Genomic DNA, 22,082 nt, shown 5'->3' on the forward strand with positions numbered 1-22,082 from the left:
TTTAACTTCCTGCCCCTTGGTCCCAAATGTCAATTTATCTCCCCCACTCCTACTACAAATTGTCAATTTACCTCTCTGCCACCCTTCATACATCTACCCCCGATTACAGGATTATTATAAAGCAGTTATATACTGTTGTGTTAGAAACAATTTTGTACATTTTTTCAAGATAATTATTTGAAAACAGGTTTGTTTTAATGTGAAGTAGCATAATGCCATAATTTGTAGTTTATTTAGATTAGAAACTTGGTCTAGTGCAGTGGCTTTTAACTTGGCCAGATTTTTATCAAAAAGGCAATGTTGTTATTGATTTCTTACATTTTTAAAAATTCATCAAGGCTTTGGTACTCTACGTTCATTTGAAGCCCTTGTTTGTTATGTGAAAGCAAACTTGTCATCTCATTTTATCAGTTCCTTGTTCTCCCAGTTTCCCCAGTCCCCCTAGGATGTTAGACCTGGGAGAGACCTTAACATCCCATCCTTCTCATCTCCTGCCCCTTCAGCAGAGGAGAAAAATGAGGCCCAGAGAGGTTAGGGGGCATGCCTGGGGTCACACAGTGGATGTGGGGCTGAGTCCTCCCTCCACACGGGGCCCCTCTCCCTGGCTGGGAATATTCTCTTTCCTTTGACCCCCTCCTGCACTTTCTAAGCTGTCACCAAGTCTTGTTACCGTTTCCTTGAAATGCCTCTTGTTTTCCTTCCTTCCCCTTTCTTCCTGTCTCATCCAGTCCCTCCACTCCTCACAATGGGAAAGGCTGACAGAGCGCTTTATCTTTGGGGCATCCATCATACAAGATTACTTTTCTCTAATTACCACTGTCAGCCTGTCACTCCTCTGCTGCGAAGCTGCCCAGAGCTCCCTGCTTCCTGTGGCAGCAAACGTCGTCACTTCTCTTCACGCCAGTTCCCTCAGAACCTCACTTCACTGTGTGCTCAGCGTTATTCCTTTCTTCCCACGAACCCCAAAGGCCCAGAGTCTTCTCTGGGTTTGCTCTGTGAATCAGCCATGTTTCCTTTATGGCTTTAGTATGTCCTGTTCCCCAGCTCCTAAGCGCTTGCCCTGCCTTTCCAAAGACTCCCCTTTTCTAGGCCAAATCCAGATCCCACCACCTTCTCATTGTTTTCCCTGTTACTCCAGTGATAATCCGACGATCCCCTTTATTCCCCAACTTTTTCTTCTTATGCACTAACATGTAGCATTGGGCAGCATAGCCTCTCTTACATGGCTCCCTGGTTTTTCCCCACAATTGTGTTGCCGTCTCAATTATGCTTAATGCTCTTAGAAGGCAGGGCTTATGTTTATGCTTTTCTCATATACTCCACGTTTTACATTGCCTAAATAAGTGGTCAGTAAATACTCCTTGCTTATTAGGGACTCTTTGAGCTTTTCAAAGATGTTGGCCAGAGCTGCGAGCGATTGAGACGTTTTACAGTGTTCACTGCTTGGATCACGATCGGTTGTTAATACTGCAGAACAGCCCTCTCCCGACTGCCAAGTGTTGATGGGATCGGCGCTGTCGCTGTTAATGATCTTCTGCGGGGACTGGCTATATAGGTGTGGAGCTCACACTCATAGTTGGTGATTGGGCGGTGGGTTCGTGGCAGGGAGGTGAGAGCTTGCACCCCTGCCTCTTGGGTCTTACAGTAGGGAAGAGTTCTTCAAGAATGGATAGGAAGCGCATTATTCTCTGAGCTCCACAGATTCTCAGCACACCGGTGTGAAATGGGAACAGGCCTGGCTCCCCTCCCACTGTGTGTTTTTGAGCCAGTAGTGACCTTGCTGCTCTCTTTTCTACAATACGGGCACAATGTCCTAAGATTTAATCTCATCTTTTTCAAAATCCAGTAAATAGCTTCCCCCCAAAAGGTAAGCATGCTGTAATAAGTTCCTGGTATTGGAAAAAGGAATGTGTCCTATTTAAAGAAGACAGCGTCTGCTTTCTGAATTTCACTGTCCCTTTTCCACGCTTCCTACCTTTCCTGGTAGTCATTTCCAGACTGAGGCAACTGCAAATTTTACTGCACCTGGGACTACACTCTCCCCACAGCATAACCCCTACAAGAATGTCCTCCACTAAGGGCTCATAAACTTGGAACTGTTTTTTTCTGTAATGTCAGCAAGACTCATTCCACCCATACAAATAGGCTTTGGCCTTTTTCCTCTTTGGCACAAAAGAGAATTGGCAGAGACTCTGATAAAAGTGAAGTCGACAAGCTCTGGCTTGGAAGTGAGTTCAGTGCCTCTGGGCTTGTCATCCCCCTTGTTCCTGTGTGTTCTGAATTCTTGTCCCACCCAGAAAGTTCTCTCTTCCCATCTGTGACACCTAAAGATGTTTCACATCCCGCTCCCTTTGTTAATGTCTCCATCACAGGTAGTAAGATACTGCCTCTCTTCAGTTATAGAAAGTTACTTGAACTGGAGTCACCTTAAGGTTTTTTTAATCCCTTTAGGTGGATGGAAGTCTGCTTAGTGGAAGAATTGCCACCAACCACTGAACTGGAAGAAGGGCTCCGGAACGGAGTTTACCTTGCAAAGTTAGCCAAGTTCTTTGCCCCCAAAATGGTATCGGACAAAAAGATCTATGATGTGGAACAAACACGTTACAAGGTAACTGAGATCTAATTGGTCTGGCCTCCAGCTCAAAGTGGAAGTTCAGTCTTTCCCTTCCTTTCCTTTCTTTTAGTGTTTCTATAAGGATTTGGTGGGAGATGGGTTGTGGGGAAAGGGGATGTCCTTGGTCTTTTAAGCCTGTAAATAATCATTCCTGAGGCGGCAGCAATTTTAAAAGCAAAGCATTTGTCTATTTCTGGTCTGAGGCCGAGAGATCTCTGCTCTATGGGGCTTCCCAGCTCCCACCCCCATTATTCCTTCATGGAGGTCATTTTATTAGTGCCAGTAACTGTAAGAGTGGGGGGCCCTCTACCCCTCCTTTTTTCACCATCAACACAGTTTATTACTCCCCTTGTTCTCATCAAGGAATAAAGTACCTAACTAGGACTTGAACTTGTGGCCCTAAAGAGTTAGGCCCAAGGTGATTTAAAAAAAAAATTCTGACATTGAATAGTCAGGAACTCCTTTCCTTTTGGTGTTTAAAACAAATTAAGACTACCCTTTTTATATGCAACTAGTTTTAAGAATTATTTCATGGCTAATTTGGGAAGGCATATGGGTGAGAAAACCAAACCAAAATAAATACCAATCTTGTATTAATAAAAAAAATTCTGATATTTTTCAGATACATGTTTAAGTATTTTCAGATAAAGTGATATATCTATCATTTGCTTCAAAATAACTGGGAGGCGGTTGGACAGATGATTCAAGACTGGCCATGAGTTCATAGTTGTTGAGATTAGATGAGGCATGCAAATGAGTTCATTATACTATTCTGTCCAATTTTTATGTTTGAAATTTTCCATTAAGAAGTAAAGGAGGAAAAAGTAAACACCAGCCTGAAAGACCCCTTCATTATATGTGTCTTCAAAAGGGAATTTTAAAATTTGTGCTGTTGGAGCTTCCCTGGTGGCGCAGTGGTTGGGAGTCTGCCTGCCGATGCAGGGGACACGGGTTCATGCCCCGGTCCGGGAAGATCCCACATGCCACGGAGCAGCTGGGCCCGTGAGCCATGGCCGCTGAGCCTGCGCGTCCAGAGCCTGTGCTCAGCAACGGGAGAGGCCACAACAGTGAGAGGCCCGCGTACCAAAAAAAAAAAAAAAAAAAAAATGTGTGCTGTTCCCTCCTGGAACATGTGATCCATTCTCCGCTTTGGGTCAGGGTTTCTAAAGCTTCTTTGAAACTTGATTCTTTATTTTCTTAATATATTGTGTTTGGTTTTTTAATCAGTATTTTTTATCTGCAGATTTTCAAGTATCCTTAAAAGTTATTTCTCTTAAAATTTCAAGGGTAACATTAAGTATAGTTGAAAATGGAATGATTTTCCATTTATTGCATGTCACACTACCCTTCAGTTGTTATTGAGACAAAATTTTTTTAAATGTGTGTATTGAATTCAGAGCAAATGTTTGAGTAATGGTTTATGCTAACAGTAGACAAGATGAATTGACATCTTTTTTGACAACTCTCTTTTCATCATCTAGCCCAAAAGGGAATTGAGCAAAAGTTTCTGCCTTGAATAACGTTATGAATAGAAGTGTTTGCATATCTTAAAATAAGTTTGAGTTTATTAAGTCATGTGTTTATTAACTCTAGATGTTTCTCCCTAGAGTAAGTTTTCGGCCTTTTGTAAGACTTAAGTGAAACAAATGACTTAGCCAGCCAAAATTAAAGTTTGTTTTTTTTTTCGAGGAATACTTTAAAAGTTCAGACACGGTAAAAAATAATTTGTATCCCCCTTGTCACAAAATAAATGAACATTTATCCACATTTTAGAGCACGATTTTTGTTTTATTTTCATTACTGTAATGATAGTTACCAAGATCTAGGCCTATTAGTACTAACAGCCATGTAGATTTTTTTTTTTTTTTTTTTTTTTTTTTTTTGCGGTGCGCGGGCCTCTGACTGCTGTGGCCTCTCCCGTTGCGGAGCACAGGCTCCAGACGCGCAGGCTCAGCGGCCATGGCTCACACGCAGCCGCTCCGCGGCATGTGGGATCTTCCTGGACCGGGGCACGAACCCATGTCCCCTGCATCGGCAGGCGGACTCTCAACCACCGTGCCACCAGGGAAGCCCCAGCCATGTAGATTTGATGATAGAGTTAAAGTGTAGTTGGCGCCAGGCCTCCCTGGAAAGGGATTGTGGGTATTTTGATGTGTGAATAGTGAGAATCAGGCCAGAAAGACAGACCTTTAGTGAAGGTGAGACTCAGAGCAGCGGGTGGGCTGATTCTTCCCTCTCCTGGCACAGTATACACCTTGAATATAGGTGTCTCTTCCCAGTTTAGCTGTGGACCCCCTCATGGCAACTTAAACAGGTACTGTTTCCTCCTGGCATCAGAGATCCTATCATTTGAATCAGTAGCTTCTCTTTGGGATGGGGACGGGGAAGTGATTCCAATTTCTTGTTAAAAAATAATACCTGTGGCGCCTAAGCAGATGATGACATCCCTGAGCAAAACATCGTGACAGAGGGAAGTGTTCTATGTTGCTGTCACCCGTGCCGCCAGGCCTCCGCTGGGGTGCACAGAAGAAAGGATGCTAGGAGAGGCATGGAAAGAAGGGAAGTGGTGGATGGAGGGTGGTAGATGCCAGCTGTGATGTGGGAGAAACACGGGACAAATGGAAACTACCCCTCTGTTAATTCACTGGAGAAAAGAGGCTTTTCTAAAAAAAAAAAAAAAGCTTTTCTTTTTCTCCTTTTATTAAATCCTTGAAAGTGTCCTTGAATGGAAATTGTCCGTGATTTGCCATGTAATCATAAGTTTTTATGTTAAGGCCATTTCATTTCTTCTACAGAAATGCAGGGAGACCAGTATTAGTGGGCAGGAGACTTAGCTTCCCGTTCATGTGCTCTTCAGGTCTAAAGCCCGTCACGCACGTGGCCCTTTCTAAGGAGCACTAAATCACGGGACTGCGAGAGACGTTGAAACACAAGGGAACACTTGCTAACCTAGGCCCGTCTCTTGGTGTGCCATCTGGAAACCATGAGCTCAGTGAGGCTGGGTGCTCACTGCAGGGTCTGCCTGGACTGCAGCCGTAAAATATGACCCACCTGTTGGGCAGCGTTTCCCCGATGCAAAAGCTCTGTCCTGAATCGCAAGGCCTCAGGTGTGGCACTGATGATGGCTTTGAGCCAAGTAGATGGGAGCTTTCATGCTGCCCCATCCTCTTTGTCTGCCAGCTTATGGACAGCCTTGGCCCCTCATTAACTTAGGTTTAGAAAGATATGCTAGGTATTAGAGTTAAACCTTCCAGTGATGAGTATTCTTTCCCTGACCATTCCCACCACCCCCCTTCCAGGTCTGAGTTGCATGGTCATGCCATGCACACAAGGACACACCACGGAGTACTGTAATGATTATTTTGTCATGAAGGCAAGAACTGTGTGTGTCTCCTCTGTCATGTCCCCAGTGAATAGTGCAGGTTCTGGCCCATAGGGTGTGCTGGGGAAATAGCTGTTGGGTGAAGGAACGAATGACAGTAGTTCGTAGTAAGCCAGAGTGCTCCGTTTCTTGTCTTCTATTCTTTATTCAATACTTTATTCAATATTTACTGAAACTCTTCCTCTAAGTGTGATGCTCAAACTTCCTGTGGGACCCCCTGATGGGTGTGTGTAAAAACGTCAACTTTTGGGCCCCATCCCAGACTACTGAGTCAGGCAGAATCTTAGCCAGGGACCCAGGAAGCTGCATTCTTAATAATCACCCCAGGCAGTTTTTTTTCTTAGAGTCTACAAAGGTTTGACTATAGGCAGACACACATTAATATAATACATTTTAATAAAGTTATACAGAAAGCAGATAAAATTGTCCTAAGATAGAAATACATAAAAGATACGACTCAATTATCCATACAGTACTTATTAGTACCTACCATGTGGCAGCCACTGTTCCAGGCACCAGCGGCAGAGTGGGCAGCAGGGCAGACATGATTTCATGGTCAGTTGGAGAGAGAGACTGTGAGTAAAATAGACAGTTGTGAATTGTGATAAGTGTATGAAGGAAGAAATGAAAGCCAGAATTATTGACAGATGGCCATGGGCTTCTCTGAGGAGACATTTACTCTGAGGCTGGAAGAATGAGAGGAAACTCGTCCATGTGGAGAGTTAAGGGTAGGGAATGGGGAGGATGGTCCAGAGAGAAGGGACCCATTTGTGAGAAGCTCAAGGAAGAAAAGAGCTTGGCCAAGTTGAGTGGCTGAAAGGCTACGGTGAGGGACAGTGGTAAGAAATGAGACCAGGAGGGAAGCAGAGACAGATTACTCAGTGACACATGGAGGACCTAAGTACAATGAGTGACTTCAACCTAAGTACAGGGGGAAGCTGTTTCAGTGTTGGCAGAGACATCATGGTACAGTATGTACTTTAGAAAGATTTCTCTGCTGCTATGTGGAGAACACATTGGAGGGAGGGTGGACATGCAGGCAGAGTGCATGAGGGGATTACTCAGTCCAGGTGACAGGTGACAGTGAGTGGATTCAAGAGGGAAAACAAAGGATGAATCCTGGAAAGGGGCTGGAAATGGGTGGAGGGCAGTGAAGAGAAGATGGCTGGGTAGATGGTAGGAGCCAACCAAGAATAGTGTGGTCAGTTCCAAAAGGGGTTGGGCTGGTAAAGAAGCCAGGAAGGTTTCCATGGTGGGGCTTGAAGGATGAACGTTCCCAAGCCAACTAGGATGACCAAGAGAAAGAGGAGGAGGTAGGAGGGGCAGTCCTTGGGGAGGATTCAGTCTGATAAGGCTCGAAGCCAAAGAACACTATCACTCTGGACAGTGCATTGACAGTTGCAGACGTACAATAAATGCGCGTTGAACATTTAGGTGGGCCTTAGATAGGGAAAGCATGTACGTAGTGGTCAGTAGTATGAGCTGTAGAACCAAAACACCTCAGAATCTGGCTTTGCCACTAACTTTGCCTCTGTGAGCTTCAGTTTCCTCCAATGTAAAGTGGGAAAATAGTAACAATATCAACCTTGTTGAGAAATTGTGAAGAACAAATGTGATCTATGCAAGGCCCAATGCCTGTCTGACAGAGGTAAGCACACTGTAAGTGTTACACTGTAAGTGTTACAGGTGTTTGTCCTGAGGTTCTGTGAGCAGTAAATTAACCAGAATATTTGGACTTGAAGTCAGGGAATTCTGCACGCTAGTCTTGATCCAGAGCTCAACAAGTTAGGTCAACTCGAGTGTCTTAAATACTTGGGGCATCAGTTGCCTCATCTATAAAATGAGCAAATTAGAATAATTACTGGTTTTAAACTACCTCATAGTTCTAAAATGCTTTGATCCTGATATGTAAGAAGTTACCATCCAAAGAAGTCTTACATAATACCTCATCTATTCAATTTAAACTGCAGTAATCTTTTTTGCTGGTGCTGTAGTAGCTCAGCAGTAGAAAATCAGCATATACTCTCTAGTCTAATACATGAAAGAAATTAGGTAGATGTGCAGTAACAGCCCTTGGCCAAGTTATGACTATAGACATACCACCCAGCCTAATATATTAGTGTAGGACTGGTGAAAAAGTAGACAAGTTATAAATGGTTATAGTAGACTAAGATTATTTTGAGCCTGTTTGGAAGACTGTTTTTGTTCTAATTGAAGTAAACGTGGTAGATTGAAGATGTTAATGCAGTTCGCTCACTGAAGCTTACTCCTTAAATAGGCAGGCATGGACCATAGGGTTCTGAGGTCAGCATTCCTCAGGTGTTTGAAGCGGACGAAGGATTTAAAATCTTTCACTCATTTACCGTAGAAATATGACTCTGATAACCACCCTTTCCTTCAGTGCCTCTCACATGAAGCGCTAAACCTTTCTCTGGCCTTACAGGTGAATAAAAGTTTCAAGCCCAGTCTTATAGTTACAATAACTAACATTTATTGCATTTTAGGTGTACTTTGCAACTAAGTGTTATATGTATAAATCTCATTAAATCCTCAACCCAAAGAAGCATACCATTGCCTTTTGTAGCCGAGGAACCAAGGTTCAGAGAGATTTGTAACTTTCCTGAGTTTACCTAGCTAATGAAACCACTAAATGGATGGGATGTTTTTGTTATATAATTTGGATTGTTGAAGGCTACCAGCCAAAGACTCTCAGAAACCAACATAAAATTATATTTATTTAAATATGATGTGCCAAGAAAAAATGCATACCCACGGAGCTATAAGGAAGAGAAAATAGCTTAGTGGAGATTTGAGCTTGTACTGAGTGATTCTAATAAGGATTTAGGGAAGCGCAAGGATCGTTGCAGTGTTGTCAGGAAGCGCTATCCGTTTGGTGTCTTGGTAATTTTTATCTAGGAGGTGAGAATATTGAATAGGAACCAGATTGACATCAGACAAGAACTAAGTCGCCCGTCTTAGTTGGAAGAGGGTGATGTTTAGTTACTTTGTGGTGTTGAGGTCCTCTGCCCTGACGTGATTGAGGATTATGTCCGCTTTGTCCCTCCACGGTCGCAGAGTGGCCGTGTCTGAGAAGTGTTTGTATTCTGCAAAAGTTGTTGCAGAGTTACCCTGAGACACTACCACCTGGCTGTTAACTGTCTGCGTGCTCTCTCTCTCTCTTTATTCTTTTCCATCCTTCCTCTCTTTCCGTACACTTCCCCCTCCCTCTAGTTATTTCATAGTAATTAGCTAATCTCTTCCCTGTGAAGAATAACCCCCTGGTCATTATGTCCTGCCCTCTTCCCTGGGGAGTGTTAGCACAGGAAAGGTTTTAAGATCCACAGAGACCTAGTCTTGAATCCCAGCTCAGCCCCTTAACAGCTGTTTGACTTTAGGCAAGTCACTTCATCTTTTTGGCCTAGATTTCCTCATCTCTAAAAAATGAGAATGATAACTACCTTGCAGGGTGTTTTGAAAATCAGAGATAATTTATGTAAAGTGCTTGACACACACAGTCCAATCTTAATAAATAGTGGCCACTGGGCTTCCCTGGTGGCGCAGTGGTTGAGAGTCCGCCTGCCGATGCAGGCGTCACAGGTTCATGCCCCGGTCCGGGAAGATCCCACATGCCGCGGAGCGGCTGGGCCTGTAAGCCATGGCCGCTGAGCCTGTGCATCCGGAGCCTGTGCTCCACAACGGGAGAGGCCACAGCAGTGAGAGGCCCGCGTACCGCAAAAAAAAAAAAAAAATAGTGGCCACTATCAAAAGCACGTAAATATTTGTCAAATGTTAATTAGCTTATACTTCATAATTCCTTACAGCAACAAAAATGCTTTCCAACTATTAGATTGTAAAAGGTCACGTAAGATGACCCTTTTTCCCTTCACAAAAGAGAAGAGCTAGACTTTCTGAATGTGATGATCTACCACTGGGTGTTAGTTATGATGAAACTTGCTGTAGTTACTTCTTATTTTATTTGAAATGAAAATAAAATGCATAACATTACGGTACACATTTAACTAATGAAATATATAAGATCATTTTAAAGCTCACAATGGTTCATTGCCTGATAAAACTTCATGAAATAGCAACAAGAATAATTTATTTATGGAGAAAATAATGGCTGTCTGATTAGGACTGTTAGGAATGGAAAACATAGCCTATTTTTATTATATGAGTAGAAAAAGGTCTTGTAAAATATTTCCAGTGAAAGTTTACTTCTTGTACAAGGCCAAGATTACAATTAGATTATAGAAGGAATAAATACTAAAATTAGCTCTGAATCGTGGGGTGCTTTTTGTTTTCATCTTTGTATTTTTCTACATTTTTCAGGTTTTTTACGGAAATTGTACTACATTCGTGATCAGAAAAAATGGTTTGGCAGAGCCAGAAACCACCAAAAAAAAGGCATTTAGTCTTCTAAAAATCCTTTTTTTTCTTGAAGTTACAGTCTTCTCAGCTATGGTTGCCACAGTCTTGACATGGGGTGTGTGTGTGTGTGTGTGTGTGTGTGTGTGTGTGTGTGCACGTGTGCACATGCTCATGTATGTGCACGTGTGTCTCATAAAACATCCTAAGGTGTGCTAGACAGAAAATGGTCTTTGAGATTCTAGTTCAGAATTACCTCAAACGTGTGAATTCTGGGAACTGGGACGGTCCATCCCAAATGGTTGGAGTGTTGCTGAGATAGTGTCATCTCCTTTATTGGATCTCTGGTTGTTTCATATGAGCGTTCATAACACGATTCTAGGAGAAAGACAATTGAAAGCATCCTGCTAATGAAAAAAGTTATTACTTTTTTGACTCACTCTTTGTGCGTTCCCTTCTTTCCACTCCCCCTCCCCCAACCATCACGCATCCGCACGTTAGAAGTCGGGCCTTCATTTTCGACACACGGATAACACCGTCCAGTGGTTAAGAGCGATGGAGTCTATTGGTCTACCCAAGGTAAGCCTGAACTGGGAAGACAAAAGGAGTAATGCAAACACCTCACTGTGGAAAGAAATTTAGCAGACTGGGGTACGTTAATGCAGCAAATGTCCTTATTGCCTCAGAAATGAGAAATGTGAGAACTAACAGAAATATGGAAAGGCCTATAAAAAGTAACACATGGCAAGAACTCAGACTGAGAGCAGCCAGGTGAAAGTGTGTATAAATTAAACAAGGTATAAAGCAGAAACTGACACACCATTGCAAAGCAATTATACTCTAATAAAGATGTTAAAAAAGAAAAAAAAAGAAAAAAAACCCACTTAATATAAAAATAAATAAATTTAAAAAATAATAAATTAGGACTTCCCTGGTGGCACAGTGGTTGAGAGTCTGCCTGCCGATGCAGGGGACATGGGTTCACGCCCCGGACCGGGAAGATCCCACATGCCGTGGAGCAGCTGGGCCCGTGAGCCATGGCCGCTGAGCCTGCGCGTCTAGAGCCTGTGCACAACGGGAGAGGCCACAACAGTGAGAGGCCCGCGTACCGCAAAAAAAAAAAAAGAAAAAAATAAATTAAACAAGGTCGGAGCAGGCTTTGGCTGGTAGATAGTTGATTTAGAAGAGCCACCTCCCTTTTTTGTGTTGCTTTTTATACTTAAGATTCCAAGTCTCGTTGTATCGGTATATATTGTATCACTATAAATCATCGTTATAAATTTATTTCAATAAAGTATTATTATAAATCATAGTATCACTTTAAATTTTACTGGCTAGGGGGTTAGAGCTCTTACTCTTGAAATAGATCTTCCAAATAAAACTCATTCAGCAAATATTCAGAACTTGTTAAATTCAAAGAGCAGGCACCCTTACACCTGTGAGATATATAGACAAGTGGAGGAAATGAAGAAATAATTACATGTGATAGAAATTGTAGAGCTATTTCTTAAACTTCTTATTTTGAAATAATTTTAGAATCACAGGAAGTTGCAAAAATAGTACATCTTCGTGTAAACTTCATTCAGCTTCCCCTAATGGTGACATCTCATAACTGTAGTACAGAATTAAATTGACATTGGTGTATTAATGTTAACTAGACTCCAGACTTTATTCAGTGCTCACCATTTTTATATGCATTCATTTGTGTGTGTGTGTGTGTGTGTGTGTGTGTGTAGTTCTATGCATGAATAGATTTGTGTGACCACCACCACAATCAAGATGCGGATACTGCAGAGAGGTTGGACATTATATATAGCATCCCTTCCCCAGCCCTGTCTCCTGGCAGCCACTAATCTATTCTCTATCTCTATAGTTTTGTCATTTTGAGAATGTTATAGAAATGGAACCATACAGTAGATAACCTTTTGAGATTGACTTTTTTCACTAAGCATAATTCACTTGAGATCCATCAGGTTTCTATATGTACCAGTAGTTCCCTTTTTTGAATTGCTTAATATATACAGCTATTTTAAAGAAATGATTTAAGAGTGGTCCAGCAAGGGTATTGGCTACTGACTTATTTAGACCTATGTTGTTGTTCTTATTAGTAATCCAGGTTTGCAATTAAAAACACACCCCACAACGAAAACAAAGGACTCCTTCATGTAAATTATGAATGCCTTTTTTTAATACATTTGTGCTAATACCTGTTTTAACTCAGCTCCTTTTTTCTTGCAATAGTCAATGTTGATCTATTTTATTTTGCCTTTTTTTAATCAAACTACTTTCCCTTCTAAAATGTTAAAAACATTGAATCGTGTTCCTTTCTGGGCAATAGTTATAATAGAGAGTTCATATTTATTTCTAAACTGCAATTTAGTAAGTACTAACAGGGTGTTGAGTGGTAAACAGATTAATAACGACAGACATTGAAATGCAGTTTTTCTGTATGAGGCAGCATATGTTAAATTAGGATAATTTCATTATGATTTAAACCTTCTCAAATTGTGTGTATGTTGGACCACATTTATTTTGATTTTAAGCCAAACAAGTGATCCATGTAACAGATTCTATTTTAACCCCGATGTTTATTACGAAGTCAGTGATACATTACATTTCAGGAAATGAGAGGCCAACAGTATACTGAATTGACTTTGATATATTAATTAATGCCTTCATTTAGCAATATGAACTGCCTACCCTGTGCTCAGTGTCATGTTACACACTGGAGTTACAATGTTGAAGAAAACGTTTCGGTAAACTATAAATTGATCCCATCTTCTTCTATAAATTGAAGAAGAAGACATACTCATGATGATTTTCCAGGAGAAATATCAATGTAAAAGGTTCTTGTTTAAAGAAGAGAGGGAGAGTTATAGTGGTCCTCTGCTTACATAGTAGAATTTTAAACCTAGTCATATTCTTCTGAATTGGGAATCCTCTTCTCATTGATACTTTAACAGCAAAAGTATTAAAGGAAAGTTGGAAAGACCTTTGAAATCTCATAAGCTACAGATATTTCTGTAAGCACTCAGTGACTGTACATTTGTAGCTCAAGAAGCTTTGCTTTTCTCTTTTCTTAGCTTTTCTCAATGTCCAGTAGAAAATTGTGCTTGAGTATCAAGTACTACCATATGGTACATGATTTAATTTTAGTTTTTATGTCAAATTTTATAAAATATTTACTGAAAGCAAGTAATGCCAACAAGCTTATCTTAATCTTAGAAGCTTCAATCCTAATTACTCATTTTTGGTGCCCCATTCTGAAATCTGTTTCTTATTAGGCTTTTAGTTTCAAGCTCAAGAAGAGCATAAAGGTGTATTAAAAGTTTTAGTGTGCAGACTTTTCAGTCTACTAACTCCATACATAGATGGTTATCCAAAAGACGCAGTCAGGTGCTCAGAAAATGCAGGGATATTTATTGTAGTGACTTATAATAGGGACAAAATTGGGGGTAAAAAATTGTTCAACCCTGGAGAACTGGTTATAATTATGGTTCAAAAATATCAAAGAATCATATGCATCTATTTAGAAATAATGTTCTTACAGAGTAATGAAAGGAATGTAAAACAGTCATGTTCTATTAAGTGTTAAATAGGTTTGTAATACATGCAGTTTGGTTTTTAAACACTCACATACATAAATATAAAAAATCAGAGACATACAGAAAAAAGACCGGAAGAAAATATACCAAAATGCTAATAGTGACAATCTGGAGGTGGGGTTATAGGTATTTTTCTTTCATACTTTAACTACTTTCCAGATTTTATTCAGCAAAAATGGATACTTTTTTTTTTCTGCTTAAAGTAATACATGCATATGTGTGCATTGTATGTGTGTACACGCATATTTACAGAACTGTGTAAATATTTTATTTTACATTATATAAAATGTAATATTTTATTACATTTTATTAACAACGTAATAAAATGCTTTCAAGAGGACACCCTTCTCTGGGCAGTCACAAGAGTGACTCTGATACAGAAAGCAAAGCCTACATGGGCTCATGCCTTGTGCAATGAAACTGCTACCCAGCCCTGTGGACAAAGCCTTCTTGGAGTGGCTGATTGTGAATCCCCCACTCTCCTGAGCCACTAGGAGGCGCTGTCAGGCAGGGGACCAGATGCAGTGATTGGTCCGCATGAAGAACAAGATGAGGCACAACTGGAGTTTCCTCTTCATTTAAATAAATATAGAACAGCAAGGACAATCAGAGTAGGGTCATTTGGGAGAGTTAAAATAATTGTGAAAATAATAAACACATTTTTCCCTTTTGTTTTCCAGATATTTTACCCAGAAACAACAGATGTCTATGACCGGAAAAACATACCAAGAATGATATATTGCATTCACGCACTGAGGTGGGAAAAAAAATACATTTGAAATCTAGGAAGTAAATTTAAATAAAACCACAATTTCAGTTTTGAAAGAGAGCTCTTTTTTTTTATTTCAAGTTTTTTTTAATAATCTGAACTTCTTTTTAAATTGAGTTCTAAATTTGCTGGTATAAAATTAAGGTAATTGTCACATAAAAACAATACTTGAACTTGAAAAATATTTTTCTGTTTTTTTAATCCATTTCAAAACAGAAAACCAGAAAATGAATGAAAGACCTGTGAGTATAATAAGGAGAAAATTTTAATTGAAATTTCTAGGAATCTGATAATAATGTGCTACCATATTCTTCAGTTATGATCTACTTTACAAATATAGCCAAAATGCATCAAATGAACAGCTTTAATAGTCATACATTTGGTTTTCATACTCTTAAAATCATTAGCTTGGCTCAATTCTTAGCATAGATTAATAAAAATCACTATGAAAAAGTCTTTTGAACTTTCATTCACTGGAACTTGTACCGTAAGGGTAAAGAAGAAACTTAGAAGTTGCTTTAAATTAGTCAAATCGCGATACATTCATTTTTTTAAAGCAATTGTTTGATATCTTAATGTTTTTAAATATTGAAATTCTACCAGTCACAGATTGTTTCTTACCTTATTGGCCTGGGAGCAATGTGATTTTTAGATGGTAACAAAAATGATTCTAAAAATCTAGTTTGTGGCTGTTGTCTTGTGTGTACACAGGTAATGGCTGGAAGGCTTCACGTCTAATTAAATTTTAAATTTCTCTTAGAACATCTGCCTTGTGTTTATATCACTAGAAGTCATTTTCCTGGCACTGTCTTCAGCCTAGAGGTTTATATTAACTTCTTCCTGGCTTTCTTTCTCTCCAAAGGAGAAGATTTTTATAATAATTCATTACAGTGCTGGCTTACTAAAGAATTTCGATTATGTCAAATAATTTGATTCTCCCACCCCATCAGTCCTTACGAGATTTCTTTGGAAGATGACAGTTGCTTGAAATACAGACCAAATGTAGGTGCCTATTCTGTGATTTTCTTTTACTCTAGTAATTTAGGACAACTGGGAAAAAACTGCTTCTATGCCTGCTCCCTCATATGTGGCTAGTATATCATTATTCCAGCAGGTTTTCTAAAAGCTTTTTGTGCACAAGTGCTCATTTTGAGGAATATTATCAAATGTGTTGCCCAACATTCTTGGTCAAATGCTTTTCAGTGCCTAGAATCATCACTTAACACTTCGTGACCTGCTAAGCCAGCCATTAGTTAATCATTATGGTATCCATGCATCAGGGTGCTAATCTCCAAATCTGTAGCCTGCTCATGGGTGTCTTCTGTAAGCTTAAATTGATTTCCTGCAGTGGACACCTGGGGTGTTAACGTAAGCAGCTTATAAAGAAATGGTGCGCTAAGTTCCTTTCTGGTGATGTCACTGTTGTAAAGAAGTTACAGAGAACAGCACCGAGGCTTACAAATGCATGCCTGCCATAGTTTTAACAATGGCTTGAACAGCTTGGTAAACAAAGAAAAGGCAACTTCCTGCTTTCTCCGACAGTTTTTCTCAGGTATTTAGTTACTCATCCTGGAAGTCTCCGTTACTGGAGCAGATTCCTGCCGAATGTTATTCACCAGATCTGACCTTAAGTAGGAATTTTTAAAGTAGGATCTTGAAAAGCAATATTCTCTTAATAAACGGCATTCTCTGGGAGACTCTCCTTCACTTTTCTCTGTTCTAAACTTACCGTATGGCTGCTCCTTGATAGGGAACGGAGAAGTCTCAGGTGTATCTAAAGTGTTTTCTATCAAAACGTTTTCCTGCGATGGTTTAGAATGCAGACGAGGCTGATATTCTGCTCTGTTGGGCCGGACACATTGGGAAGCTGGATAGCAGAGCCATTTCATAAGTACAGTGGGTTTGACCTCACTGCATGATTAGAAGTGGTGCTGAAAATGAACAAAGACATCCTCAGCCGTTACATCCTGGCTGCAGATACAGCAGTGTTGTTGGTGTGGAGAGTTGGCATTACCTGCCAGGGAATTAAGCAGGTCAGAAGTTCTGATTATAGATCAGGAGCCAGGCAGGAAGATCCTCTGCCTTCCTCCTGCCCCAACCTGTGGGCCTGACTTGATCTACAGAATTCACGCCTGGCCCTGCCAGCTGGTCTTCTGTTCCCTGTCTTCTTTTTTTTTTTTTAACATCTTTATTGGAGTATAATTGCTTTACAGTGGTGTGTTAGTGTTCTCTGTCTTCTTGATTTGGGCTTAACAACCTCATTAAGATGCCCTGGGTTCTTGCCCTTGCTTCCTGCTTGTGTCTACTTTTCCCTTTTCCTGCCTGCCTCACCTTTTCACTTGATTTCTAACCCCCGTGCCCAGGCCTGCCATTCATCACTCTCTCTGTCAGTTCAGCTAGGTGTTCTCAAGCCCAGACTCCAGCTAGTGTTAGCGCAGCGGCCCCGCTGGGAATTCTGGAGCTCTGCCTCATGTAGAGACTCACCTCAGTAATGAGTGGCCTCATGCTCTTTTCAAAGAAATGTTTATCATCTTTTCCTTATTTAAAGTAAAAAATATGTTCATTGTAGAAAACATTGGAAAATTTGAAACTGAGTCCCCCTAAGACCGAGTTCTTCTGGCAAGTTTATGATTAACCTCTCTATCTAAAACTTTATTCACTTTCTTATCCTGCACCTGTTCCCCCTCAAGATTGAAGAGTCTCAAAGAAAAGGGTGGATTAAAGCTGAGCAGGACCCTCTAGGGCCTTCCTGGGTACAGAACCCCCTCCATGTCCCCTGTCTCTTGTGGACAGAAAAAAAAGACTTTTGTTTCCTAGGCCTTCCCCCAGTTCCAAAGAGCAGTCTCAAGGAGTAAATGATGAGGACACAGGACTCCTAGTTCCTCCTGAAGGGATATGGATAACAGTCTGATGCATATCTCGGAGTTCTGCGGAAACTAAACCCTCACCCAGGTAGAGGATGGTGATTACATGCTGAGCATAAGCGTGTAGACCTCAGACTGGTTGGAACCAGAAGGTTGAGATTCCCAGAACATCACCCTGTTACCTCCCCACCAACCAATCCGAGCTGATCCTGCTTTTTAGGACCCTCTCCCCTAACATTGTCTTTAAAAGCCTTGCCTGAAAGCCATCAGAGAGTTCGGGTCTTTTGAGCACGAGCTGCCCGTTCTCCTTGCTTGGCCCTGCAATAAACCTTTCTCTGCTCCAGACTCTGACATTTCAGTACCAAGTGACAATGACTGTTTGTAACTATTTTGGTGTTTTGGACTTAAAATATATATATGGCATGTTTTCCTTTTGTGGCTTTATTTGGAATATTTAAAGCCTGCACAATAAAAGGAGCCACCTCATGGAGTGAGAGCCTTGCTAACGAGTTACTACTAATTTTTTTTCTGTCTGGAAGCCATGGAAAAGAACACTTTTTGCCTGTTATTTATTGCTCAGTGTATTAAGCAACTGTTAAATGTTTAAACATTATACAGTTGAATTCCTTTAAATTATTAAATTTAGTAGATTGCTTTCTTTTAAAAAACTTTTTTTTTTTTTTTTTTTTTTGCATTAAATGGGCCTCTCACCGTTGTGGCCTCTCCCATTGTGGAGCACAGGCTCCGGATGCACAGGCTCAGCGGCCATGGCTCACAGGTCCAGCTGCTCCGCGGCATGTGGGATCTTCCCAGACCAGGGCATGAACCCGTGTCCCCTGCATTTGCAGACGGACTCTTAACCACTGCACCACCAGGGAAGCCCCCTAATTTTTTTTTGATGTTGACCATTTTTTTAAAGTCTTTATTGAATTTGTTACAATATTGCTTCTGTGTTATGTTTTTTGATTTTTGGCCACGAGGCATGTGGGATCTTAGCTCCCTGACCAGGGATCGAACCTACACCCCCTGCCTTGGAAGGCAAAGTCTTAACCACTGGACTTCCAGGAAAGTCCCAGTAGACTGCTTTTTTGAACACCTCAAATACCTTAAAACACAAGTAAAATGCCCAGATACATTATTAAAAACTTACTACACTTAAACCTATCCTGAAAGATCCATACTACAAGTTTCACTCATATTTTTGTTATCTATCCACTAATTTTTTTTTAAACAGGAAGCTTGCTAACCTCTCATTTTATTGTTATTTTTATTTATTTATTTTCGGCTGTTCAGGTCTTAGTTGCGGCACGCAGGATCTTTCGTTGCAGTGCACGGGCTTCTCTCTAGTTGTGGCATGCGGGCTTAGTAGTTGCGGCACGTGAACTAAGTTGCCCTGCAGCATGTGGGATCTCAGTTCCCCAACCAGGGATCAAACCCACATCCCCTGCATTCTAAGGCAGATTCTTAACCACTGGACCACCAGGGAAGTCCCTCCACTAATTTTGACTCATCCTAGGGCTATAATATTTTGATACCTACCCAGAGTTCACATGGTTACCAGAAACAGAGTACCTCTTCAGACCCACCCAGGTTACAGATCTGGTTTCTAACCAATCAATTGTCAGTCAGAACATGGTGCCAGTTTGGGTTCTTCTCCTAAGGTGAGTCCAGCCTTGGCCACCAGGCATCAGACTCAACTTGATTTGTGAAATCAGCCAGACCTTGTCATTTTTCTGTCTATGGCTTTCAGGTAGGTTTTTATTTACCATCCAGTCTCCACCCCCTGTCACCCAGAAATGATTTTCTTCCATGTCTTACTTGGCCAGTGTTACATAACCCATTGTCCTGTCATCATGATGTATTGGCCTGGTGTGTTAACATTATTAAAAACTCATGCATGCCTTTTGAATATTTTCTTGAAATTAGTTGGGCATTCTAGAGGTTTCTCCCCCGGGAGATGAGGGATGGACTCTGCTTGAAGCTCTCTGGGACCATTTGGCCGATAGCATGTGGGATCCCGTTTCTGGATCCTCTCTCTGCTTGGCTATTGAGTGTGACCATCAGCGCTGAACCCTCTTTTCATCTGGCTATTTTTGTCACCACCTGTGCTCCTCAATCTGTTCTTATCTTGGGACACTTCCGTGGTTTTCCCGACTGTTTGGCTTCCTCAGAGTTCCTGGTCTTTATTCTTTCTTGTAGTATAAATAGTACAAAAACAAGCACATATTTATAGACAGACATAGAAAAAACAAAGCCCCTGTATTTTAATGACACTTCCCAACTTATTAAAATCCATACAAATATTATGTGTGTCTTATTTTATCTCTGTATTGCAACTTCCTTTTCGTATACTTCACACCATTCTCCTTTGAACATCGTTTTGAACTCCAGGCCTTTCTCAGATCTAACCAAGATTAGTGTCTTCTTTTTTGATGAACCAGATTGCTTCCGTTTTGTCCTGGGACCTCTTTCTGGCCAGCTCCTTGGTCCTTGTAGCTCTATCCCTTACATTTCTTTGAAATATCCTTGCTTTGTGGTCACAAGAGGATGTTCCGATCCTGCCCTGATTATTCCTGCCTTAAGGTATAGAATCAGCTACCCTTCAAGGATTCCTTTTAAGGTCATGTGTTTGTAACAATTTTCCTAGCTTAATGGATGAGGGTTCTGGATTCTGCTTTCTTACTGAATAAAGTTTATTTGACGGTTAAGATTCTGCTACACTGACAGCAACAAGGTAAAGGCATGCCTGCCTCCCCTCTGGGTAAGGATGACTGTTCCTGCTGCAGATTATGTAGCTGCTGTCCAGCGGTCATGCTTTCAAATGCAGTGAAGATACCCAAATAGCACACCTTCGAGGCTTGAATTTGTGAAAATGGCGGTGGCAGCCGCACTTCTGGTTGGCCAGCTGTTCCAAGTACCCTGACTGTTTTGTGAAGAAGGCTTCCTCTACCAGGTCTCCCACAAGGTCAGGTGGCTGCTTTGCTAACCAGGTTGCCTTTGAACCAGTTCCTCAGGTACAAAGTTAATGCATATGTTTTCTTGTCCTATACTCCCTTCCCTTGGGACCCTTTTCCTGTTAAGAAACCAATTGATGCCTTATACCAGATTGCTTGCATCTCAGACAGAGAACATATTTGCCTTTATGAATAGCTTCCTCGAGATAGTTCCTTAACCCCAAGGACAGACTGTAATCCTATTTTCTCAGGAGGGAGATCTAGAGGTGGCAGGATTTGGGATTAAGGTGAGGGAGGGCAGCTGCACCTGCCATATCTTTCAAAATTCACTGTTTGTACCATCTTCTCTCTCCCTCTTCCTATCCCAATTTAGTATTATGGCTCTACCTTTCCATCCTACTAAATTCTAAGCTGTTTGAGGCTGTAAACCATGTCTTGTCACCTAACACAGCACATGCACCATTGATACCAACTTGAAGTCTCTGGAGTTTGTGTTTTTAACCTTTCAGTTGGTTTCACTGAACTTATTTTTCTATGATAAGACTGCCTCAAGATTCCCTTTACTTTTTTTTGAAAGTTAGGTATAGAATGCTGGATTTTGACATGATATTAATAGGGACACGTGTGACTGTAAGATGGAAACCTAATTTTGTCCTGTGGGTAAAACCATTTAAAACATGGAGTCAGTCAGGGGAAATAGTAAAAGGTTCTTAGTGTTGAAAGTGGGGAAACCACTGTGATAGGTTATTAATAAGTGGTTTGTATGAAGACTTAAGTACCAGGATAATAGCAATAATAAAAACGAAGACTAACACTTACTGAGCTTTTAATTACGTGCCTGACACTGTTCCAAGTACTTTACGGGTATAATCTCATTTAATCCTCGCGACATACCTGTTCTGTCCACACTGCTATTAGTCTCATTTTATAACCACAGCAGTTGAGGCACAGAGTGTCTGGCCAAGGTCACACAGCTAGTGGCAGGGTTGGGATTCACACCCAGGCTGTGTGACCCCAGAACCTGCACTGTTACTGAGGCAGCCTGTCATTGGCCTCCAAAGAGAGTCCAATATTTCCAGGCTACTCAGGAAATGAAAAGATGCCACTGTGGCATCATACTTGAACTTCAGCACAGGCCTCTAAGCTGTTATATTTAGGATATTTATAAAGGAGGAATCCCAGAACTTCAGAACTGGAGGGACCTTGGGATGTTGAGTCCAGATCCTTCATTTCACAGAGGAGAGAACTGAAGGATTAGGTTATGTGACGTGCACAGAGTCACACATCGAGATATTGCCAGTCTGTGGCCAGGATACAGGGCTTGAGTCCAGTTCCGTCTTCTTTCTGGTGAGCCATGAGGCTTTGATTTACAAACATTCATCTCCCATGTTATAGCATAAAATGAACTACGTGTGATGGGCTCCAGAAAAGTTGAAATAAATTCAGCCTCTGCCTTTTAAGTTTGTATTTTATTACTGTAGCACCTCTTAATGTATATATTGAAAGTAGTAGAAAAAAACTCTAAT

At 41.0% G+C, this 22,082-nt stretch overlaps 1 protein-coding gene across 1 annotated transcript in view; it reads left to right on the plus strand.

Annotated features, from left to right (window-relative positions):
* IQGAP2 (IQ motif containing GTPase activating protein 2) overlaps window positions 1-22,082 on the plus strand; it is a 286,204-nt gene that overhangs the window by 140,650 nt on the left and 123,472 nt on the right. Inside the window, exons 3-5 of the mRNA XM_060143147.1 lie at window positions 2,452-2,608; window positions 10,866-10,943; window positions 14,650-14,726. Coding sequence (XP_059999130.1) covers window positions 2,452-2,608; window positions 10,866-10,943; window positions 14,650-14,726 — 312 coding nt within the window. The remainder of the gene's footprint in view (window positions 1-2,451; window positions 2,609-10,865; window positions 10,944-14,649; window positions 14,727-22,082) is intronic.

Source organism: Lagenorhynchus albirostris, chromosome 3 (genome assembly GCF_949774975.1).
Source record: "Lagenorhynchus albirostris chromosome 3, mLagAlb1.1, whole genome shotgun sequence".
Taxonomy (NCBI): domain Eukaryota; kingdom Metazoa; phylum Chordata; class Mammalia; order Artiodactyla; family Delphinidae; genus Lagenorhynchus; species Lagenorhynchus albirostris.